Below are 24841 nucleotides of genomic sequence, written 5' to 3'. Positions count from 1 at the left end.
TCAAGTAGTGTACTTAAGTACAATTTTGAGGTACTTGTGTTTTACTTGGGTATTTCCTTTTTATGCTACTTTATACTTCCACTCTACTACATTTTAGAGGGAAATATTGTATTTTCTACCCCAATGCTTTTATTTAACAGCTTTAGTTACTTTTCAGATGAAGATTTGACACAATGGTTAATATGACAAGCACAACACATTGTTAAAGATGAAACCAGTGGTTTCCAACCTTTTTGGCTTTTACAAAAAGCAGTGTGTGGTCGGGGTCACATTTCAGATGTCTGAGTTGTTAACAGCTCCACCAAATACTGATTTTTCCCTCTAAAATACTCACATGGTTTCAATTCAATAAATGTTCAAATTATCCAATATTTCACCACAATTCAAAGATTATAGAATAAGTGCCAAAACTGAAGACAGATTTGTGTATCAGAACTTAGTTTTTTCTTCTTTCCTCTCCCATTAATCATCTCACGATCCCTCAGATTTATCTGGTGGCCCTTTGGAAGGACAATATGAGGGAAAAACTCAGATTTAAGATGTCAGTCATGGATTATTCCTTTTTTCAGCATATAATGGATCACTTTCAAGAGTACATGTCTTAAAATAAACAGTCTAGAGAGTTACAGGTCCACTAAAGTTGTTTATACATAAAGATGAGCATACTTAAACAAGAGCGTGCTGACTGTTGTTGTTGAAGAACGGTACAATATTTGCTTCCATCTGTTTGCATTTTCGTATCTGCAACTTTCCAGTCACAGGATGCTAACTAACCCAACAGTGATAACCACGATAAGTCAGAGTTCACCAGTAGGAAATAACAGGAAATGGCTGAAATTGTAAAGAGGCCCTCAGGAAAAGAAAGGAAAAGCACATCTGAATTTACATCAAGCGTGTGTCAATCCCCCCTGGAAATCTCATCTTTGTGTACGTGAAACTCAAGGCCAACTCTTTAATAAGGTTACAGGCTTTTATAACATCAAGTCAAACAATGCAAGGAAGACACTCAAACAAGGTACAGTTATGTGTTCAGAAAAACACAATAATTATATGCTATTTACTTGGAATATATTATAATAAAACATTTATACAACCCTCAGCTGGTTAAAAATCTTAAAATACATTAATAGGTGATTCTAGCAGCCAGTATAAAAATGTACAAAAACATAACAATGTTGACTACAATTAGATATCTGCGTCATATCTCATCTTTAAGCAGAGTAGCCTATTGTGCATTAGTGAGCAGATGCCCTTTGTTCAAAAGAGTACAACAATAAAAAATTCTGTATATATGTAAGATGCATTTCATTTAGGACTGTAATATTTTCAATATTGATTAATTTATCAATTATCTTCTAAGTTTATAAAAAAAATAGTGTAAAATGTTGATCACTTCTTATCTGACCAACAGTTATTAGCAAATCCTTACAACTGAGAAGCTGAAAGCAGAACATTTTTATTTTAAAAATTATGTAAAAAATGAACTGATTACCAAAATCGTTGCTGATTAATTATCTGTCGATCAACTAATTGACTATTTCAGCTCTAATTTTCATTTTGCCTCTTTTTCTGCAGGTTATGCAACAGAAAAATAAATGGAAAGATACAAACTCAGTGTGCATGGAGCATGTGCATACTTTTCCATCGAGAGTAATTGTCGGTTGAAGTGGGCATAACTCCGTCCAAATGAAACAAAATAGGAAAATCTTAACCCTACAGCTGGAAAGAACAGCTACGATAATCCTCCACATTTACGCCCAAATTATAGCCAGTCTCACCCTCATATTTTTCATGGACAACTACGAGAGTCCGTGGATGATTGTGATCATAGCTTTGACGACTCAAAGGGCTCCTCCGGTGAACTGTCCTGAGGAATCCCTGGCACAGTCTCAATTTCAGTGGCAGAGATTGACTGGCTGAACTCTCTTAGTGAGCTCTTTGTGATATCCAGGCACGCACGCTTCAGGATATGACGAACCTTTTTGCCCAGGAGCATATAGAGCAGGGGGTTAATGCAGCTGTTAAAAAAACCTAAGCTGGTGGCCAAAGGAAAGCCAGTTTTCAGTATGTAATGTAAGTAAAATGAGGAATGTATGGATAACTCCATCAAGCTGAAAGTGTGAAAAGGAGCCCAGCATAAAAAGAAGGCCAGAATCACTGCAGAGACTGTTTTGGAGAAGCTAGACAGGCGAACCAAGCCCTGAGATCGATTCACTTTGATTGTCAGAAGTATGCCTGTCACACATATAGCAGTAAACGGCAGAAGGAAGCCCACAGTGGTACGGATGACCACTATTATAATGTGTCTTACAGCTGCTGTGTGTGCATCCTGTGCGTGGAAGTTGTTGAAGCACACAATCTTGTCATGTACTTGCATGGTGTCGCGAAAGATCAGTGCAGGACAGCTCAAAGCGGCAGCTAGCGCCCATATGCAACCACATATCACCCAGGCTCTCTCTACAGTGCGATACCTTTGAGACCAGTTAAGGTGGACCAGAGAAACATATCTGTCTATACTGAGCACTGTGAGAAAAAGTACACTGGCATACATGTTCATCACAGACACAAATGAGTTAATCTTACACATGATCACACCAAAGTCCCAGTGGAAGTCCCGCAGTATGTAATCAATGTAGAAGGGTAGAAAAAGCACAAATACAAAGTCTGCGATTGCTAGATTGAGCAACCAAACACTGTTGACAGTCTTTTTGCTTTTACAGCCTGTCACCCAGATGACGATTCCATTTCCAATCAGGCCGAGCACAAAGGAAACAATGTAGACGACCACTGAGATAATGTGCGTAGCTTCCCTCTGGCTGTGCTCTGCTTTAATTTCTTCCAAGTCGCCATACTCTAGGTAATATTCATAGGTGTAGTTTCCGTAGTCCTCGCTGGAGTCACCCATTATTTTGAAGTTATCTGCAGGAAGGGAAACTTGATGATAAGATGCATTCCTTTAAGGTAATCTGTAAACACAGCGACTTAAAGAATCTCAAATATGTTATAATCAACTTCTACCAGAAATTCTCACCTCACACTTTTTGTTATCCTGCTGGGCTGCTCTCCAAAAGGGATCCAGTTGCCTGTCCCGTTCTTCTTCCCAATCATTCACTTCCTGTGTAACTGTTAGGGCTGGGTGTGTTCCTGAGAAATCCTGCAACATAGTGTCAACATCCCCTGAGTTCATGAATGTGGACGGTGAGATGCCCCACAGATGAGGCAGAAAGAGCCCTCCTAGTATGATTCACTTTGTTTGTTATTTGGTAAGAGACTGTGGAAAGACTGACACATACTGTTACACAACTTATACATGTAGAGGCTCAATTTTAATGTCAGAACAGAAAGAAAAATACCAAGGCCATCACCAACAAGGCACCTTGGTGAAAGTTTATATTTTTGCACATATCAGCAATTTAGTATCATCATCAATGCCAGAAAAGCTACAACTTGTACTCAAGTTAGGTAAAAAATACATTTACTGTCAATCTGTGGTCTGAGGTCAGTGTTTATGTCATAGATTTTTTTATTTACCTATTTCTAGTACTCATTACAAATACAAATATACAACAATACTTTACAAATAAAGGCTAGTAGGAAACTGGAAAACAGAAATGTAAGTAAAAAAATGTAAGGAACAGGAAGGTTTAAGCTATTCAAAACAACCAGAACAACAGTAGGAGTAGGATTTGCACCTTTAAGAGAAAAAAGAAACATGGTGTAGTAATCAGGCAGGTATCTGTGACTTTGACATGAAAATATGTTGGAAAAAGTAGACTTGACAATTACTCTAACAAAAATAATAGACAAATTGCTGAATGCACAATTAGTGTTATCGACAAATCAAAAAGATAGAGGTAGAAGTCTCCTGTAGGTATTTCTGTAAACAATAGAAAAACAAGTGTTTTAGGAAACATCTAGCCAACTGCCAGAAGAATGGGACTTGAACCTCATTTTTAACGAGAAAAAAAGAAACATGGATAAAAAAAAATATGGCAAGAATCTGTGAGTTTGCCATAAAAAACTATTGGAAACACATCAGTTAGACTGGACAGCAACTGAAACAAAAACAACTGCAAACGACAAATAAAGAAGTACTCATTATAGTCTATATTAACATCTCAGTAAACAATACAGAGAGATTATAAAAACTAATATAGCCTTTCAAATCAGAGATCACTGAAATCATGGCACAAAAGTGCCACATACACACTATTGACAGTGTGTATAAAGACGGAGTGCATTCTTAGGATTTGAAAGGGAGCGCATTGCTTACCCAAAAGTGCAGCGCTTCCTTTTATCAGTTTTCTGGATCAAAACATCGACAGCTCTCGCATCAAAGTGACTGCTAGTCCTTTAGCCAGTCCTTAAAGTCTTTCTGCGGCTTGTGTAGTCTGTCTTTCCGTTGAGTCCATCCAAACTAAACTCCAGTTAGGGGGTGCACAGAGGAGTTGAGATGTGCAGTGGGCGCGCCTGGCTGACGCGTCATACATGGACCACAGAATGAAGAGAAGTTATTGGTCACCCGCACGAAGAAGAATGCTTTCATTCAGACGAGCTGCGGCTGCTTTTCATAACAAGCTGGGTAAACCCTCAACGCACGCTCCTTCCCTCATTGAATAAACGGGAAGGGTTTGAATGCTGCAGATTTTTTTTTGTTGACATACAGCAGATTTTTTTTCTCTCTCTCTCTCTCTCAAAAGCACCAACTGCTTCAGTAGGAAGGGCCAACTCAGGGGAAATTTATTCAGGAGCTGTTGCTGCCTCTCTCACTTCTTCATTTGCTTTCCTCTAACACATTGCTTGGTGCTCATTAAAAGAGGATAGACTTGAGACAGTGCAATGACCCTCATAGTGCACTGACACTATCATATAATGTAACATATATGTTACATGTTAGTGCTGTGACCTTCATATGTTTCTTTATGTTATTACATGCAGCATTAATATGCAGGCCCGCTCTGCTTGACAGATTTATTGGTTCATGTTCATGTCAACAGCAATTTATGTTTCTAGTCTTTAAGGTAAAGGTTCCTTGGTTGGTGAATGTAATGCTGAAGTTTATTTGCTGTGTTTGTATGTGTGATTTGTGAATTGTGCACTTTAAGTATATTTATGTAATTCTGAGACAATTTGATTTATGAAGGTTTATATATTAAGAGGATTGTGTATGATTATATTGTAGACTTATTTTATTCATGGATGATAGGCTCATCATAGGCTGAATTTGGATGTGCAAATAGGCTTGACTGGACTTTATAATGTTTGATAGAACAACTTTCTAAATCCAGCGTTATTTCAACCCAGACACAAATTAGACTGGTCTGGAAAATTATGTGCAGTTATGTTTTTTTTGAAAGGGGTGATTTAGAATTGTGCTTCCATGAAGTTGTAAGACTTGGAGAGAAGGGGAAAAGTTTTAGATCCAAATTGATGCAGCAGATCATAAAAAATAATAATTACATTACTACTACTACATAGTACATAAAAATACTACATTTTCCATCATGCAACTCAATAGTGTCTGTCGTTAGGTCCTACTTGCCTGGTACATGACCCATGTCTTTCCAATTCCATGTAACACAGGCTTTCAGTTAATTTTGGAGTCTGCACACCCAAGCCAAGAAAATCCCCAATGACATCATCAGTGGTTATTTTCTCAGACTTGGTAAAGCCACAGAGGACATTATACAACTGTTTTTACAGGCTGAATGAGTAAACTAACCGTCATGTGTAAAACCGAAGTGCCTTTTTAAATTATTTATCTCTACATTATCCATGCATGGCAGCCACTATATCAGGTATGGTTAATGGGGAGGCTCCAGCAAATGAGTAACAGGCTTCCATGGAGGTGTGGGAGAAGGTGACAGATTCAAGAAAGAAGGGTCCAAATTACTGCAGCAGAGGCCGAGATATCCTGACTTTTCAAAAATGGGTGAGGCTCAAAAGTACTTGATCCTACACTTAGCTTCCTTTTTTAGACCCCCGCATGTTTTTAAAACTTCATGTCTCCAGTTTGCAAAACAGGCTTTCTGTTAAAAATGAACAAATCTGAAGCCTCAAGCCCATCTCCGACTTGACAGATGACATTGTACACATTGTGCATTAGAAGTAACATGAGCAAGGAATGCTGGTTCTTTAGAGTGTCTTCAGCAGCTGTTTTTACAAAATATAGCTACTTTTCCGCTTAATCACAGATAAGGGCTGCAGTTGATATAAACTACTGCTACACTAACAAATAGCTCCCTCGTCCACACCCAAATCAGCGATGTCATAAGAGTCAAAGATAAAACATCTGTGAAGCATAGCCAGAACTTCTTTTCAGATTGAACATTTCAGCTTTCTGCTCTGCATGAATCATTGTGGATTTACCCTTTATATCTTGAACAAGAAGTGAAAGTTACTACAGGTTGTGTGACAGTGAATTACCTTAAAGGTCATAGTATACTGATGATGTTTAAATCTCATAATTTTAATCAGCTGACCACTAGACTAATTCATATTAAGTTATTCAAAGTTAATAGCAACTTTTCTAAACTGCTGCAGCTTGAACAAAGACTTAGACTGTTCATGCGGACACTGCAGTTAACTCATCCCTTCTTATTTCATCAGATAACCAGACAGCCCTGTCCCAGTTGTCTCCATCTCCAGCGACCCAAAATGACCATTTCATCCACTCTGTGGACCATTCAGCCCTGAGGGGGGAGCTGTCACATCCTCCAGTTGCTCTGTTTGTGTGTGTGATCTGCGTAGCCTTACAATCAAACCTAAAAGTCATACCAGGCCCTGATTAGAGCCATGGCCCATGTCACAGTCTTTCTTGAAGATATTCTGCTGTCTCATACAAGGACTAACTGGAAAGGGCACCTTAAGTGTAAACGTAATGGAGCAATCATCATCTCTTGAGCACCAGTATTCATGCTTTTCCTCACATACTGCCTCAACAAGCTAGCAGCACAATCATGAATTACTCTCATTTCCTTTTATATTCACTTGCTCATCCGTGGCACTAAAATTAGCTGTTCAAACATGCAATGTCTCCTAAAGTTTGGATCAAGCTCTTAAGGGCCTCTACTGACACCAGTGTTTTTACAATAATGTTGCCAAGAGAACATTTTACCAGTACAGACTAAATATCTCATAAATTGGCCCTCTTCACAGCAGACATTTTGATTTGTAATAGCAGGAAAAGCGTAGGTGCAACTACAATAACAGTAATGATAGCTCCAACAATAACACATAAGGGCAGCCATTATTAAGAATTAAAAGTTACAGCTGTGTGTGTGTACCAGCTATTATTGTATCTGTTGTGTTTGCTTCACAGATGTATACTTTCAGAGTGGAAAAGTAATATCTGTAATATATTTTATCTATAAATATCTATATTTTCATCTGTATGGCATTAAATTAAACTTTTTAATGGCTTAGCAGCTCACCTCACCATTACAATGACTCTTGGGCCGGAGTGACCATTTAAATGCAGAATCTGTTTTGATGGAACATACTACTTTATGTGCATCAAATGCATAAAATGAGAAAATAAATATATCTATATATTCTCTTGAGTCTACCCCCCCCCCCCCCCCCCCCCCAGCCCCCACCCCACTCCACCTTCATGTGATCATCATTTATATACAGTCCTGTCTCACCGCTCATCTTCTTGGTTATTGTGTCTTTGAAGTCACCTGCACTGGCTTTCTGTGGCCCTGGAAGGGAGGGAGGACATCTTTGTGCACATCCATCGAGGAGGAGTCTGCTGGAGGACTTCCAGTAGCTGCCTGGCCACCGCCTTCTTCCTGCTCCCCCCTCCTCCTCCTCATCCTCCTCCTCTTCGTCCTCAGCATCGGCTACTGCAGCAGCAGCGTCCCAGTGCCTCCTGCATCCATGAAGAAAGCCCTCATGCACGGCACCTCCCCGCCACGATGGGCCGCAAGCTATTCACTGCGTTGATGTGTTGATATTGAGATATTTCAGTTATGAAATATGAATCATGCATTTGATATTTCTGGCCACTTTGCTCGTCAGCATCCTTTCGCTTTGGCTTCATCCATCACTAGCGTCATCCGGTACGTATTGCAAATCGCCTTCTGGCTTTTTTTTTTTTTTTTTTATCTCTTTCACCTTATTAAATACATATTTCACTTACTGTGTTTGGCTAAAATGATACCAGACGTTGTACGGTATGTGCACATCATCGCGTTTCCCCCTCAAGAAGGCAGGGAACTATCATATGTTGTATGCGGCGTCTTCAACGTGATGGTGTATGAGGGCAGACTACAACATCTCAGCATCTTTTGTTCAGCTTGTAAAAATAGTACTCTTTATTATGTATGAGTGTCTCATTTGAATTAAGACCTATTGAAAGGACCATTCTTGACTGAAGTGCATGATACTCAGCAGCTGTCTGAGGCTGTTTGAATAAGTATTGCATAATGAACACTGCATGTATCTGCTGCAGAGTTTTTCACTTTGGCAATAAGCATATCACAAGTACCTTTCAATGAAATGAAGCAATTTATATTCTGTATTCTAAATCAGCTTAGCTGTCGTATTTGGCTGTCAATATACTATAGCATGTAACCAATCTTGCTGAACTGTGTCCCGAAGAATTGCCCTCAGTATTATCAATGTGTTTCATGAATAAAGGACGACAGCTGGCTCGGTGTGTGAGGTTCGTGTCAGGGTTTTCATGTCTGTACGGTGGGAATTTTCTTGCAGTTTCTCCAGGAGCAGAGGACAAGGTTGAGAGGGACGCAGTGCCACCACTGCTGGAGCAACAGGCGACTGCAGCACCTGCTACAGACAACACAACACACCATGCAGTAGAGCATGTGATCACCTACCCCTCGCGGTTGATCTACTACCTAAATGAGGACTCAGAGAGTACCTACCATGATCTGGACACCCGGGCCAAGAACCAAGCCACAGAGGGCCAGGTAAGCCAGCGCTTAGGGCGGATTGACGAGGGAGATTGATACTGGGGTGCAGTGGGACGTTATTTCTTGGAAATACTCTTGTGATCAATAGCAGGAGTGGTCAAGGCTTTTAAGCTTTAGGTCCAGCTCACAACTTTACCATCACCCTGGTTTTGCTTACTCGTCTTTAATATCATTTTATCGCATAGTGTTAGACACACACAGTACATACAGTATATAGCACATTAACAGACATGTTTTATGTGTGTCCTCAAGCACTGGTATACTAACTGAACAATACCATCTGTCACACATCCAACACATCTGTTTTTTATTTGCTGTGCTGTGGATGATGTCGAAAGTGGACTCTAGAGGATTTTTGATATGCAGACTGCTATATCTACAGCTTTCCTCCAACAGAAAGTTAAATTCTTTTTTTCCCTGTACAGGCAGTCCATCTTGCTCAAGCCAGCTTTCAGTTAGAGGCCTTTGGCGCCAGATTCGTTCTGGATCTAACACTGAACACGTAAGTCCTCCTCACTTCATCTCACGTTAACTGGATGCTCATATGATTCTAACATATTAGTTTACATTATTATTTTATAGCTAAATCCCAGCCACTGTGGTTATAAGACATAAGGTTTAAGAATGTGGTTTAACTTTAAGTCAGAGTGAGTTGTCTGTCTGTCACAACAATATCTGCTGTTCAACGCGGAGATGGTTAAAACCAGTAGGAATGTAGTATTTTGTGTTCATGCTGTCATCAAAGAGAGGCAACAGATCCACACACACAGACATTCCTCTCTACAAAATACTTCAGCACACTGTTAATAACATTAAAATATGAAAGGAAACCATTAAAGAAGAAAAGCTCTGATGCAGCAGATTCTATTTTTTAATGCTGAGCTATTTAGCTCACTGATTTTAATGTGGGCCCAATGTAAGCAAAGTGTTCTGTTAGCCATATGATGCAGGAAAAGTTAAAAAAAATAAAACAAAAAACTTACAATAAACATTGCATCATAGTGGAAAAATCATGGTCAGGATGTGAAAGTCTGATAATAGTTGCATTTATCTTGAAAGTGGAGAGTTGACAATCAGAAAACTGGTGGAATCGTGTGGAAAAGTTGGTTGAATAATCAGGTTACTCTGAATAAAAGAGACTGAATAAAGCTGAATTAAACTAAAACGTAATTAAGTCATTTGGCTTTGAACAGATCAAATCTGTCAGAGGCGACAGTGGAAGTCAGGCCCAGAGCATCAAAATGACTAAATGGCCTTAGATATATCTGTGGAAAGTACTCACTCTTCTGAGCTGTGTTGTGTCATATCTGGAACCAAAAAACGACAACATGTGTGGTTCCCGTCCATAGATAACCTTTGCAAATTATATATACTGTTATGTCTCAATTTGGTGATTAATGCAGCATCGGTCGAAGATAATGTAATCAGAGAAACCGTAATTGAATGGGTCAGCGCATTTGTTTCCAGAATCCTCCAATTGCTAAGAGAGTTCTTAGCTCAGCTGCCAGGTTTTAGACAAACTGTTTCACAGGATTATTTTTGGAAAACCAAACCCTGTATCTTTAATGAGGCTTAATTGGTTTGCGTCAGAATTATCTGTGGCTTGTGATCACTGTCCCAGTCAGGAGACATGACGCTCTGGACACAGACATTAGGCTCCGGACACTCAATGATATTGATTTAGTCCCATCACTGAGTAGGCAGTCTACATACGTGAAGGCTTAATGTGCATGTGTACAAGGACTTTAAAGAGCTAATTGAATCTCAGGTCCCCTTAATGTGATTTAAAGCTGGATTCTGTAATAAAATATTGTAATTTTATACCATCTGCATGGCTGAGTGGTGTTAGATCTTAACACTGGCACGATTTGCAGTCTGTGTTGGTATGCAGTGTCTGCTGCTGTTCAAAACAGAGCCATCATCAACCCAAGTTACTGTGAGGTTGCTCTTCATATCACAAAATCACTGTCATTCCATGTTACTTTCCATCCAGGATTTTTATTCATCTAGATCGCTGTTGACAGAATTAAAAACTCTGGATGATCTGCCATCTTTACCGTAGCTTGAGCATTGTTTCAGTGCCACTTTAGAGGCCAATAAAGTGTGGATTTCAGCAGCAAATGTTGAATTTACTATTGACATCTATGTTTTTGGAAGACTACATTTCTGACAGTGTTAGAATCACCATGACTGATGTTTACTTAATGGTTAATGCTCATGTATCAGAAAGGCCATTGAGAGACTGGGGCTATCCTCTGCCATGATATCTTCAATTCTCCTCAAACATGCATACTTTTTTCCAAATGCATTTCATTCAGTTGAAATGGAAAAAAAGCAGATGTGAACAATTGTCTATTGTTCCATGTCGTGTTTCTGCACGTTGTTTGCAGCATGTACAGTATGTACTGTACATATAACACACTGTATCTTAAGAGAGACAAGGACAAGAGGAGTGAACACACTCCTCCTCTTGTACATTCTCAAAAGACTCACACTCACAGTGAAATGTGTTTAACAGATGTTATCCTGTACATTGTCAGACATTCAGGAGCCACCATGTAATACAGTGACGGCAGTAGAGGAGGCTGAAAAGTATGACCTTGATTCCCAGCTGTTTGCTTGTAGGTTATCTGTGAGATACATGAGCTAACTTCAGTGTGTACCCTTTTTTTGTGTGAGAACAGGGGTTTGAATTCTGCTTGGTGTTATAGCTGCGACAGTACTGGTCTATATATAGATGGGTCTGCAACCTGCCAATGGCTCCTACTTTATCTGCTCACCTCTTACTGTACCTGTGAGTTTTTTCTACCACTGAAAATTTTCTAGTTGATATAAATCGAGAGAATAATGGATGAATGGATGACATATTTAGTAAAACATTAATGGGAACTTCCCTGTAATGGATTTCAGTTTCCTTTAGTGTTGCCGACCCTTCTTCGGAGCATCTCCGTTCATTTAGCTTCAAAGCAAATTATTTCCATGTGTCAGAGGTACTGACAGCATGACATGACAGCGTCGTGTGTCGCTACAGGATTTAGAGCTGCATTTGATCTGGCGCCAGACTTAAGAACCTCCTGCAGTTTTTTGGTCCTCCCTCTCTGCCTCATTTCTGTCTCACTTTCCTCTGCTGCTGCTACTGCTGCTGCTGCATTGTGGCACTCCTGTGGACTGCGAGACCTCAGGGCAGGACTCCCTTCTCACACAATCACACAAACACACTGCCGCTTAAACACACACACACACACACACACACACACACGCATACACACACACACACACTTTGAGACACTGATATTCCAGCACCTATCCCTCCATGCTGTGCAATGCTGCCCACCACCCATATGCACACACAATTACACAAACACCAACACGCTCTGGTGTGGCCCACTCTCCTCTCTCTGCCTCATCTGTCAAGCTAAAAATAGCCCCTCACTTAGGAATCTCTCAGACACCGCTCATGCTTCGACTCTCCTCTCATAATGGTGCACTTCCTGCTCACATGCTGCTGAGCATCACTCAAAAATGTCACAGCACCAGACAGATCCATCATGGCTTTTTTTTTGTGCTTTTAATTCTGCTGCGATGCCACTACATGTCCGTGGAGAGGAGGATGTTTTTGATTTGCAAGGGTACTCAGAAAAAAAAAAAAAGCGCCATTGTGGCAGAAATTGCAGTCTCTTGAAGTCAACTGTCAGCTAACAGATTGAGTGTGTGTAATGGTGAGGGACGCTGACTCAGACAGCGGGAACTGCCAGGAGGACTGTTGTGTTCAAGGTGAAGCCGAGGCCTTGCAATCATTTATCACATTAGGGCTCATTGGCAGCTTTCAAGACAAAGTTTCTGTTCCTGTTATGTGCGCTGTTTCTCAACCAGAGATTTGGGAAATGTGAGGAAGAGACAGTCATGACTGTCATTCCGATAACTCTACTTTGCAGCTTGTTATGACTATTTATTTACATGTTTTTGATTATTCATCTTAACAGATGCAGTCTTGCTTGTGCAGCCTCTTCCTGTGATAATTAATTATCCATGGGAGTAAATGGATCATAATTTTCCTGAGGGCAGGCCACATTTAAGATCTCCGCTCTGCTTTTGAGATGTCACGGGAGTATTTGTGCGGGCTGATCCCGGCACAGTGATGACGAGTGTTAAAATAGCCAGCCTAAGCTGTACTCACCACTAGTTTAAACCACAATATGTGAGTCAGAGATCGCAAAAACAAACCAGACCAACAGATGTCTTTTTATTGTCGCTGCATCACATCCTTGCATCCTGACCACACACAAATCTCTGCTTTTTCAGTGACTTGCTGTCTTCAGATTATGTTGAGATCCACTATGAGGACGGCAAACCTGTTCTGTCAAAGGTAACGTTTTCTCTAGTTGTGACTAAAATGTTAAAATACATGTTTTTTTTCCTTGTTTTTTCTGGCTCAGTGTGGTATCTTCATACAATGTGTCCTGCTGTTTCTATTTTATACAGTCATGCACATCGCCCGTAAAGCAAAATGTACAAATACGCTTTGTCTCAATGGAAACACAAGGAAGGGACAGATGTAAGCGTGGATGTTGGGAAGTGTTGTTTTCCTGTGAATCAGCTTCTTTGTGATCTTTCAGTGTTAAACCTTCTACAAACTGGCAATCAAATCGACACAACCAGGAAACCTTCTCTTGCACACTACCAGAAAGAACACAGTGTACAAGAGGAAGAGTGGCAGTGATAGATTGAGAGAGATAGAGAGATAGGGCTTTCAACAGAAGGAAAGAGGAGATAGAGAGAGAGAGGGGGAAAAACAGGGCTGGGAATGAGAGCTGGCTGCTGCTGCTGTTGCTGCTGATTCAGGTAGAGGGATGGGCTGGGCACACTGTCGCTGAATCAGCAGGGTTTTTTGCTCCCCTGCAGCCTCCTGCTGGAGCTCTGGTCACGTGACGGGGGAGAGAAAGCACTCTGCAGTATCAGTGCAGCGTGGGATGGGTGAAGTGAGAGAGAGGGAGAGAGAGAGGGAGAGAGAATGTCCTCTACTCACCCTGCTTCTGACAGCTGAGTCACAGATAGTGCCAGCAATGTATTAACTCACCGTCTTAACAAGCATGACTCCCTGCAGGAATGCATTGCAAATACGGCAAACTGGCATCTGTGAGACAAGCTGTTACATCCTTAGAAAATTCTAACTTATAACAATTAAGTAAAAACTGATGAAAGCTGAGTGATCTGTCAGTGTATACACAGTTCTATGTGTTGTTTTGCCAGTAGCAAAAGTGTTGGTTCCGCCCAGGGTTTGCTGTGATGCATTAGCACTGCCTTATCTTCCCTCAGGGCGGTGAGCACTGTTACTACCATGGCCAGGTGAGGGGGAACGATGACTCCCGTGTGGCCTTATCTACCTGCAACGGGCTGCAGTAAGTGAACAGCAGAGTTCTGCGTAATCGTCTTCAGAATGTCTCTGGATACACTCATCTCTGCTCCCCAGCTCCTATTGACTCAATATCGACTGGCTTCTCTCCCTTTTCTTCTCTCTTTGCTGTGCAGTGGGATGTTTGACGATGGAGTCTATGTGTACCTAATCGAGCCCTTACAACAGACTCATTCAATCGTAAGTTATTTCTGTCACAGACAACGAAAATATGGATCACACAGATATTCTGCCCTGCTACACACGTAACGTTGCCTTCTGACGCATGTGCACGACATTCACTGCTTTTTAGTTTTTCAGCTAAGGATATCCTAATGACTCCAAGGATGTTCCTGTCTGTAGAGGAAGGAGATGAGTCATATGAGATAATGATGCAATGTGGCCTGAGTAAATGCCAACATGCAATTGAGTAAATATGGTTATGTTCTAGTATTTGCAATGTGGACATTTTGATTTGGATTTTTTTATTCATTGAATTAATTCTATTGCAGTAATATATACCGGCAAAACATTCAATATATTTATTTACACAATTTTGACTTCAGTTCGTTAAGTGATATTATACAAGTGCTTATGTTTTGTATTATTACTGTTAATATCACTATTAGTGCTGGACGGTACATCAGGAGGATATTAATAAGGATTTTTTTCAAGCTGATGTTCAAAGCAGTGAACTGTGTTTCACTGTTATGCATTATATGACACTAGACTTTTCATATGTGTTAAACAGAAGCTTCAATAACAATTTGTTAATAATTAGTTACAACTTCCTCAAAATTATTCATTTGTACAATATCATATGATCATAACGATCAAAAGTCATTAAAGGAATAGTTTGGACATTTTTGGAAATACATTTGTTAGCTTTCTTGCCAGGAGTTAGATGAAAAGATTGATACCACTGTCATGTCTGTACAGTAAATATGCCAGGTGTCAGCTAGCTTAGCTTAGCATAAAGACTGGAAACAGCCATCCTGGCTCTGTCCGAGATTTTTTTTAAAATCTGCCTGACAGCACCTGTAAAGGTCATTTTTTACATGTTATATTTCAGACTTGTTCTTGGAGTTACACAGTGACTACCAGGAGTCCTGATGTCACTGTGAGGTTGCCAAGCAACCAGCGGAGACTCTACAGAAACAGTCTGCAACATGTTGTTTTTACACTTCAGTTTTTGTATAGATTAAACAAACAAGATATAATATTTTGATGAGCAAGCTTTAGAGGTGCTGGTAGGCTGATTTTGTTACTTTTGGAGAGAGACATAGTAGCTGTTTCTTGCTGTTTTAATTCTTTGAGTTCAGCTAAGCTAACTGGCTAATCGCTGTAGCTTCATATTTAATGGAGAGATATTATAGTAGTATCAATCTCCTCATCTAAATCTCAGCAAGAAAGCTAATATGTGTATTTTAAACATATTATTTAACATTATTTAAACAATAATATTGATTATTGTCCAACCCAAATTAGTAGCGTTGCTGTCATCACTATTGACACACACATTTGTTTTATACATTCATTTGCTGCTGTGGGCAAAGTTAAATCTCACAGTTTCCAGTGAACACTGTCCTTCCCCAGCACCTCTGCCCCAGCTCCTCTTCAATTTTTTAACACTTGATGGCCTCTTCCCCCACAGGATACAGCTGCAAGGCCTCACAAATTAAGAAGAACAGCCACCCTTCAGTGGAACAATGATTCAGAGGAACAGGGTGAGGGTGTCCGTCACTGTCATCTATTACTTTACATAACCTCAGCCCCCTTAGACCAACACCACACCTCTGTTGACCCCTGACATTTCCTTCCACTTTCGTGTGTCAACCACACAACTACGTGTAAGGCCATTAGTAGTAATTCCTGAGGTTTAAGCGAAGGACACATAGCCTGGCAGGAGTCAAGAAAACACATTTTTATTGTCAGTTACAACTTAACATTTTATGATATGCAGTTTTGGTGAGTTAAAACATGAAAACATCAGAGGAATACATTTTACAGTGGAATAAATATAGTCAAATTGACCTAAAGGTAGTTACTTTCATAAAGCCTGAACTGTTGTGGCAGTTCAGTTCTATCATTTCATCTTCACTCTAGACTAGCATGTTTAATTAATTTAACACAGGGCTTCATGGGAAATTTAGCGAAACTATTTTGGAATTTCGAGGGGAAAAAAATCACAAGAAAAACACATCCCTGTGGAACTGAACTCATGACAATGTACAGTGGCATAAAACCCACTTGTAAATACACAGTATGTGTGTTGAAGCGGCACTGTTTCCTTGTGTGTGTTCGCAGTGGAGGAGGAGCAGCTCTTCTCAGAGCTGGATGACTTGTCCTGGCTGAAGCGCAGGAAAAAGCGAGCAGTAAGTGTCTGATCTCAACTCTCTAAAGTAATGCAGCAAAGTTTAGTTCACCCACCCTTGATTTGTCATACAGTGAGTTTAATGAGCGTAGAGCTGTATGTATAGTCTTGTGGTTGTACTAGGACTCCAAAATATGCAGTTGGAATAAAAGACTCCATTACCTGATCACGGTTGATGGCCTGTGGCTTTATTTTGCAGATGCCTCGCAGCGTATTTGAAGAGATGAAATATATGGAGATCATGATTGTCAGTGACCACAGTATGGTATGTGTTCTTATTCAAAGCAGCAATATTAAATGCCTGTGACTGGCTTTACCTTTCCATACTACATAAGTGCTAGTCTCATATTTATAAAAGCTCATCAATATTTCAGATCCATTTTTGCCTTTTCCCCCCTGTCACTTCTTCCCACAATAGGGAGTTGTGCCTCTGAATCCAGTAGAGTGAGTGTGCGGCACTGTGTGTGGGTGTCACTCCACCTTATTCATCTTTGCCTTGTTTCCTTTGCCTTTGTCCCTGCAGTATAAACGACACAAGACCAAGCAGCACACAAGGAATTTTGCCAAGTCAGTGGTGAATCTTGTGGATGCTGTGAGTAAGCTCTTTAGTTACCCTTTGAGAAATGTTGAGTGTATGCTTTACATACATACAATTAATTGTTGTTTTTTTACAAGCCATGCTAATGATGTGGTTCTAGGGATGGTAATGTCAGTTGGTCAGCCCACTGCTTTGGTCCAGACTGAATAACTCAACATGATAACCACCAGTTTGTCAACATTTGACTTCTGGTTTATGAACAAATATCTACAAAACTTGAGACAGTGATAGCTCCAAAATTTGTTCTTACAGTGTGCGCCCATTGATATATTACTCAGCAAGACACAGCTGAACATCCTCATGTGTCACAATGGAGAACGCCTCTCGAACCCTCAGTCAGCCCTGTAGTTGTCTTATTGTTAGCCCTTATTGTGCTGGTGTTTGCTCTGTGTTCTCGTCACGTGCATTAACACTCCTCTTGTACCTCCTCGCTCCCAGTGTGTTGCATCCCCTCGTCTGTCCTCCTGAGACAGTTCAGACTCTAATTCACACCCAGTGTTGTTCTCCTGTCCCTGTACTGTTCCTTCTGTCTCTCTCTGCCTCTCTCTGTCTCTCTCTCTCTCTCTCTGTCTGTCTTTTTTCTTCCTTCCATTCACTGCACGCTTCAATGGCAGATCTTCAAAGAGCAACTACATACTCGTGTGGTGCTCGTCGCTGTGGAGATCTGGACAGACAAGGATCAGATACCCATCAGTGTGAAGCCACTGGAAATGCTGCGAGATTTCTCCAAGTACCGGCAGCAGAGCATCAAGCACCACGCGGATGCTGTGCACCTTTTCTCGTAAGTTCACGGTGCTCTGAGAGCCCAGCTGCAGCCAACCACAAAAAGTCAAAAAACACTGGGCATGTGGCTTATATATGTAGTATATTTATGGTGCTATAGTACTGGTATACTACCAACATTATACCTGGTAGTAGACCTGAAGCACCGTGTCTTCAGGAGTGAATATTAACATTAAACATTGCTTAAGATAGCCCAGTGTGTGGGTTTTGAGAGGTGTAAAGAAATTGCATTTGCATTGAGAGCTGGGGACGCACATGACCAGGTGGAAAATGCGAAATAAAACTTAAGTTAAATAGATGTTTTTCACAGCAAACATTCTGATTCGTCAAACACAGGTGTAACAACTGTAATAATTCCTGCAGTGTAATAATTGCTGGAAAAGGTCATTAATTCCACCTGTGCTCTTTTCTTTTCAAAATGTGTGCTGTGAATGTGATTCATCTGGGAATTATAAAAAAAATGAGTTCTGATGATAGCAGGCAAGCAAGATTCAGTTTAGTTAGATTTATTCAGACAGCAAGACGACATGTAGAGTACAAGAAGGACAGAGAATAAAAGAAAAGCATTAACGGGCATTTTTTTACTTGCGCATCTGAAACAAATGAGAAACTTGTGAAAAGAGACATTCAATTTAGGTTCTTAAACCTGAAAAACAGATTTCTTGGCTACAGCTTGGGGCTGTAAACACAACACTAATATATTACACCCTTTAAGTTGATGTTGGCAGAAGGAACAACGTTAGCATTCATTAGGAGTCATGTCTCTGGCCACCTGACTGTAAGTCCAATATTGACCCTCCATTTAACTCTGTTTTGCTCTCACCCCACCTCTGAGGGAAATATCTGGCTCTTTGGCTGCTAAATGTTCCACTATGTTCATTAGCTAGTTGCTCACTTTATCTGTCTGCCATTTGGGCAGGTAGGTCCACTGAAAAAAGCTGCCTGCTGTGGTGAAAAATGATGACGATGATGAAAAATGACAGGGTTGTGGATGAACCAAAACAGTAAAGTAACAGGCTGTAAAATTAAATAAATGAGCTGAAAGTAGCTACATAGAGCTGAGGGGAACTGCAGAGTTGGGTTATAATTCTTTGTTGGTTCATCCACATAAAATCTTTACACACAGGTAGTCAAGTGATAATGTGTTAGTAAAAAATTATTGATTATAGCCATTTTGAAGGCACTACACTCCCATACAGGTGTTTTCACTGACCCTTGCTAGCTATGGTGGGATTTATGTGATGTCACCAAATTGATAATAATGATAACCCTGTAAGTTTTCCCATCCTACTAGTGCAGCTGTTACTCAAGCATAGGCTGTACACAGCACTGACGAGAGGTCTAGTCTGGAAACATAAGTAAGCACACTTGTGTGATTGGACTATTGTTGTGTCGGGGCTGTAATAATGGTTGTCAATAAAATTCATTTAGCTGCTTTTGTTTACTAGTTTCACTAGTATTTTACCTGTTAGTACAAATTAAATCAGTTCATGTGTATGTTATTGTTTTTAACTTCTAAAGGGAGGCATAAAAAGTTTGGGAACCACTGATCTGATCATCTGTGATATTTTTTATCTTTTTTCTTCTCAACTCTCTTGTAGAAATGTGACCTTCCACTATCGCAGAAGCAGCGCAGCGTACTTCGGGGGCATGTGTTCTGTGAGCCGTGGCGTAGGCGTCAATGAGGTCAGATTTGCAGTCGGACATCCAGTATCACACTGTTCATGTATCACAGAGTGTGGCTGCAGGTGAGTAATCTCTGGTCTCCGCTGTTCCCACAGTACGGCGCCACCTGGTCCATGGCAGGGTCTCTATCCCAGAGCCTGGCTCAGAACCTGGGCATCCAGTGGGACCCGGCATCCAAGAGAAGTATACATGAAATACACATTTTTCTGTTTTCTTTTCTTTGTTTTTTTTTTATATGTTGTTGCTTCACATCTAGTATAAGTGAGTCAATGAGGGCAAATTGCAGAGCTAAAACCACTTTAAGAGATCACCCAGGTCACCCAAATCATTAAACCATATTGACCCTAGTGTTATTAAGGACCCTGTCTTATCCCTAAAAAAATTCGTTAGAGCCAATCCAATTCTGGATGACATCTAGCTTTGTTTTGCGGAAGCTGAATGCTCTTACTTTAAGTTGTTTTGGAAAAAAGCATCTGCCAAAGTAATTTGCTGAGGTTTTGAGATATCCTTCTACTATTATTTTATTGTTCCCGATAAAATGGTTTGTGGTTTAACTTGATTAATTCAAGACATTATTGTTTAAAAGGCACTTTGCTTTTGAATTTTTCAAAATGTCATTTTCAGTGCTTTGAGCACCAGAAATCCAATTAACCCTCACTGTACTGTGATGACAGCAGATATCTTAAAACTTCAGCAAATAAACTAAATCTGCTGGCATGGTTTACGCTAAGCATACGGATGTTGTTTTATGTTTTCTGTGAATCAACCTGTGACCTACTATAAGTACTATAGTGGTCATAAGACATTACATTTTTCTGTAAATTACATGTGTTGTCTAGACATTTGGATGTCTTTAGGTATTTAAAACAGCAGATGGCGCCTGTAAAACAAAAAGGTGTCTTCTGATTGGAGCAAACTGTCCCTTGAGTTCTGCAGTGAAAAGGAGCATCAGATGGAGAGACAGAGTGATTGTCTGGGAAAAAATGTCTCTAATGAGGCCAAGTTGAAGCTGGAGAAAGACTCATGCTATCAGTTTTAACATAGTGGTGTGTGATGAGTTGAGTCATCAAGCAGCTGTTTATCACGAGCTCAAAAAAATGGTAAACTATGAGAGAAATTTTTTATGTGGTCCCAGAACTGGCAGAGCTTTACAGGAGAGTGTGAGTATGTCAGTGAAAAATAAAATGAGGCCTTTTAACAGAGTCATAACTACATTCAAAGCTTTGGAAATCGGGTGCTATGATGGTTAATGATTGTCTTTGAGATGAGAAAGTGGCAATACAATCACGTTTAACATTGTAAATTGATTATTTTTATTGATTGTCTCCCTGTTAATTTAAATGCGATGATACATTTCAAAGATGTTACTGTCAGTCTCTCACAGTATCTTCAAAAGTCTCCAAAAACAAAAAAAGACCAAGAAAGTCTTTAAATATTTAATCTCTGTCTCTGTTTTTCTGCTCTCTCGTTCCTGTTTTCAGAGGAATGCGGTTGTGCTGACACGTGGTCTGGCTGCATAATGGAGGACACTGGGTAATACACACACACACACACAGGCACACACAGAAAAGAGAGAAATAGTGGAACAATGACTAATGCTGATTTTATGTGCCCTAAATAACGTAGCTATTACCACTCCTAAGAGTGTGGGAGTGATGTTATCACTGTGTCAAACTGCAGAACTGGTAGATAAATGTTTTTCGCCTGTTTTTCGAAATGTCCAAAAGATGCTCTAGCTTATGATGACTGGAAATCTCGTTAGCTCATCAGAATCACACACATGGAACTATATTTGTAAAATATCTGTTTGAGCATCACAGATATTTTCTTCCTCTACAGAGTCCAACACTCACGGAAATTCTCCAAGTGCAGTATCTTGGACTACAAAGAGTTCCTTTTGAAAGGTGGAGGCTCTTGTCTGTTTAACAGGCCGACCAAGGTTAGAGGCCGACAAATCTCCTCCTCTGTGTGTCTGTCACAACTGTTATACATCACACATGCCTCCTGAGTCCTTTTACACTCTCTTGACTTTTTTTGGCAGCTGTTTGAGGCGACTGAATGCGGCAATGGATTTGTAGAGGTGGGAGAGGAGTGTGACTGCGGAGCCAGAGCAGTGAGTTGCTTTTCGGTTCACTAAGTCACGTCTGTTTTTTTGTCGTCACGTTTGTTCAGATGGGTGAAGCTAAGGTTTATTTTCAGGAGTGCTACAAGGAATGCTGCAAGAAGTGTTCCCTCGCCAACGGGGCACACTGCAGTGATGGCCCCTGCTGCAATAACACATGTCTGGTATGAGCTTGGTCTATTCTTACTTTTGCATAATATATACATTAGAAAATACAGATATTAAATTATGCTTCTGAAATCATAATTAAGACTCTTGTCTTCTCTCCTTTTCCTTGCCAGTTCTATCCACGAGGGTACAGTTGCCGCTATGCTGTGAATGACTGTGACATCTCAGAGACCTGCTCTGGGGACTCTGGACAGGTGTTCTAGTGTAGCACTGTTACATGTGTTGTTTTTTATGGTTTCAAACTGTTCATCTCTGTCATTCTTTGCATATTGAAGAAAATGTGCATGGTTAAGAAGACGTCTTGTGTTTGTTTACAGTGCCCCCTTAACCTTCATAAACAAGACGGTTACTTCTGCCAGATAGACCAGGTAGGAATGATGTTTGAAAACTTTTTATTGGTCCTAATTGGTGCAGTCATACAGCAGAATAGCAGTTCAGGAGCAGCACACAGAGAGTGTCTTTTTTTATTTTTCCTCTGTGTCTGAAGGGCCGCTGCTACAATGGAGAGTGCAAGACCAGAGAGAACCAGTGTAAATACATCTGGGGATCAAGTAAGACTAATATACCTTCACACATCAAGTTCAAATCACTCTTACGAGTGTAGTGTATGAAAAGAGGCTCTGGTAATCAGTGCTGTACAGTTCACCTCCTCTCCTCTCTTCTTCTTCTGTCCCCTGCGCAGAGGCCGGAGGCTCGGAGAAGTTCTGCTATGAGAAGCTAAACACAGAGGGCACAGAGAAGGGCAACTGTGGAAGGGATGGAGAGAAATGGCTCCAGTGTAGCAAACAGTGAGTTTCAAGAGAGGATATTGCACAAAATTAAATGAAGTATGGTATTTCCTTTATACATGTCAGAACAAAAGTACTGTCTATAGGTTGACCAACTGAGTCCAACTCTCTTAACACATCCATGTTAAAAGACACTTTTGTCACCATGTTTCACTGTCAAGTCAATTTATGTACAGAGCAAATGTGCAGAGAAATTTAAAATCCAATAACAGTAACACAAAAGATTATAGCATTTACTTATTAATAATTAAGAGAACTCAAACGCAGTGTTAAAAAGATGGGTCTTAAAGGATAAAGCTATTCTATATTTTTCTTATTGTCAACAAGCTAACAAAGTGCTGTAAACAGAACCGTGTTCCTGTGCATGCACAGTGGCATCTGCCTTACACAGAACTACTCTCCTGAGACTGAAAATGTGAGTTGAAACATTAGTCTTTGGAGCCATTTCTAAACAGACAACTGTGACGGTAATCTTCAGGGCAAGGGAACATGTCATCCAGAGCAGTAGTGTGGCTCATTGATGTGTTTTTTAATAGTTTTTGGACAACAACAGAGGTCAACAACACAAAGGAATATAATATATCAGGCTCTGGATACACAAACGATACTTGTAAATAGGATCAGTTCATTGTTAGTTTGGCTCTGCACATGAGATTTGTTGACAATAAGAAAAATATAGAAAATTGCCAGCCATATCTTTTAAGGAGGGATTTAAAAGTGGTGATAGATTGGAAAATCAAAATGAACATTCAGTGGAACTCTATGTTTCTCTCTGCTTGTCTTTTACAGTGATGTGTTCTGTGGTTACCTGTTGTGTACCAACATTGGCCGCAACCCACGCATCGGAATAATGAAAGGAGAAATCACTCCCACCTCCTTTAACCATCAAGGCAGGGTGGTAGAATGCAGGTAAACGCATGTTTACTATATTATAACACTTGATTATGTCCTGGAAACTTATAGAATATTACTACAGTCAGTATTTGTACCTGTTCTCAGTCCTTATCTTTCTCCATTTGTACCCTCCAACCTTTCCTTACAGTGGTGGCCATGTCCTTTTGGATGATGAGACTGATTTAGGCTACGTGGACGATGGGACTCCCTGTGGGCCGTCAATGATGTGCCTTGACCGCAAGTGTCTGCCCATTCAGTCACTCAACATGAGCACTTGCCCTACTGGACCTAATGGACACGTGTGCTCTGCCCATGGGGTGAGTCCTGGTGTAAACTAACACACTATTTACACTTGGCTCATTATGCCTGTATTATCAGTTCTTTCCTTCATGTAAACAACAACAGAAACTCTTCCAATTGTATGAAATCTCCTGACTCTTGCTTCTGATTTACAAACTGGAAAATATGGCAGCTGTTCTGGAAATGTTGTGAAATTTATTCCAAACTATCCACCAAAATCAGTTTCTAAATAAAATTGAGGTAAATAAATAGGTTATGCATTTATTTTAATATCTGTAACACCTTGTTTAAGGATTTATTCATAAGACTCAGGAGTTTGACAGACAAGTCATCATCAAAACAATCCCCATTGTTTGCTAACTTGCTGAAGTATGTCTATATTATTTTTTCACTTAGTGAACATAGTGCTAGATCCCAACTTATTCCCTACTTATTACTTTTTTTCATTGGGCTTAAATCTAGTGTTGTGTAGCCATAGAAACTGTGGTTCTTTGGCTTCATCCACTATTCTGTAATTCACACAGTTTTAATGAATTCCACCTGTAGAGCAGCTCTGTTATAAGAAAGGTTTGCATAATTAAAATGCAATTGTAGAGCTGGTACAGAATTAATCTAACCGAGTTTTCCTTTCTTTGCCCTTATTTTTATTTATGCAGTATGATCATCTTTACACTGTACGAAGCGTTTGTGTGGAAGTCTGTATCCTCTGTTAAAATCTTGGATGATCAATAACTTTCTATACACACCCAATGTGAAGACAGCTGCTGGGAGTGGTGCCAGTGGGGATGGCTCCCAAAAAT

The 24841-nt window shown here is 40.2% G+C and overlaps 2 protein-coding genes across 6 annotated transcripts in view; one reads left to right on the top strand and one right to left on the bottom strand.

Moving 5' to 3' along the window:
• Nucleotides 1–24841, top strand: part of LOC121906794 (disintegrin and metalloproteinase domain-containing protein 23) — a 31229-nt gene that overhangs the window by 925 nt on the left and 5463 nt on the right. For 2 of the 4 annotated variants that reach the window (XM_042425911.1, XM_042425913.1), the window contains exons 2-25: nt 6610–6733; nt 7679–8063; nt 8716–8933; nt 9362–9438; nt 13239–13302; nt 14253–14335; nt 14466–14529; nt 15983–16055; nt 16636–16703; nt 16902–16967; nt 17226–17294; nt 17915–18081; nt 19685–19769; nt 19865–19952; nt 21251–21302; nt 21609–21708; nt 21811–21882; nt 21969–22055; nt 22173–22253; nt 22377–22427; nt 22547–22610; nt 22742–22847; nt 23637–23756; nt 23890–24058. In XM_042425911.1, coding sequence (XP_042281845.1) covers nt 7988–8063; nt 8716–8933; nt 9362–9438; nt 13239–13302; nt 14253–14335; nt 14466–14529; nt 15983–16055; nt 16636–16703; nt 16902–16967; nt 17226–17294; nt 17915–18081; nt 19685–19769; nt 19865–19952; nt 21251–21302; nt 21609–21708; nt 21811–21882; nt 21969–22055; nt 22173–22253; nt 22377–22427; nt 22547–22610; nt 22742–22847; nt 23637–23756; nt 23890–24058 — 2100 coding nt within the window. In that variant the 5' untranslated portion in view covers nt 6610–6733; nt 7679–7987. The remainder of the gene's footprint in view (nt 1–6609; nt 6734–7678; nt 8064–8715; nt 8934–9361; nt 9439–13238; nt 13303–14252; nt 14336–14465; nt 14530–15982; nt 16056–16635; nt 16704–16901; nt 16968–17225; nt 17295–17914; nt 18082–19684; nt 19770–19864; nt 19953–21250; nt 21303–21608; nt 21709–21810; nt 21883–21968; nt 22056–22172; nt 22254–22376; nt 22428–22546; nt 22611–22741; nt 22848–23636; nt 23757–23889; nt 24059–24841) is intronic. The other 2 variants (XM_042425912.1, XM_042425910.1) reach the window with 1 other exon arrangement.
• On the bottom strand, nt 1406–6435 carry cmklr2 (chemerin chemokine-like receptor 2). 2 transcript variants are annotated; one of them, XM_042425918.1, is made up of 3 exons: nt 4274–6435; nt 3032–3154; nt 1406–2934 (listed from the first exon to the last, which is right to left on the bottom strand). In XM_042425918.1, the coding sequence occupies exon 3, from the start codon at nt 2903–2905 to the stop codon at nt 1826–1828; it is 1080 nt and encodes a 359-aa protein (XP_042281852.1). In that variant the 5' UTR covers nt 2906–2934; nt 3032–3154; nt 4274–6435; the 3' UTR covers nt 1406–1825. The 2 variants fall into 2 exon arrangements, with proteins under 2 accessions (XP_042281852.1, XP_042281850.1); XM_042425916.1 differs by having other exon boundaries at nt 1406–2919; nt 4274–6433.

Source organism: Thunnus maccoyii, chromosome 11, assembly GCF_910596095.1.
Source record: "Thunnus maccoyii chromosome 11, fThuMac1.1, whole genome shotgun sequence".
In the NCBI taxonomy this organism is placed as follows: domain Eukaryota; kingdom Metazoa; phylum Chordata; class Actinopteri; order Scombriformes; family Scombridae; genus Thunnus; species Thunnus maccoyii.
Note: the sequence above shows the minus strand (reverse complement) of the source record. Positions and strands in the feature narration are given on the sequence as shown.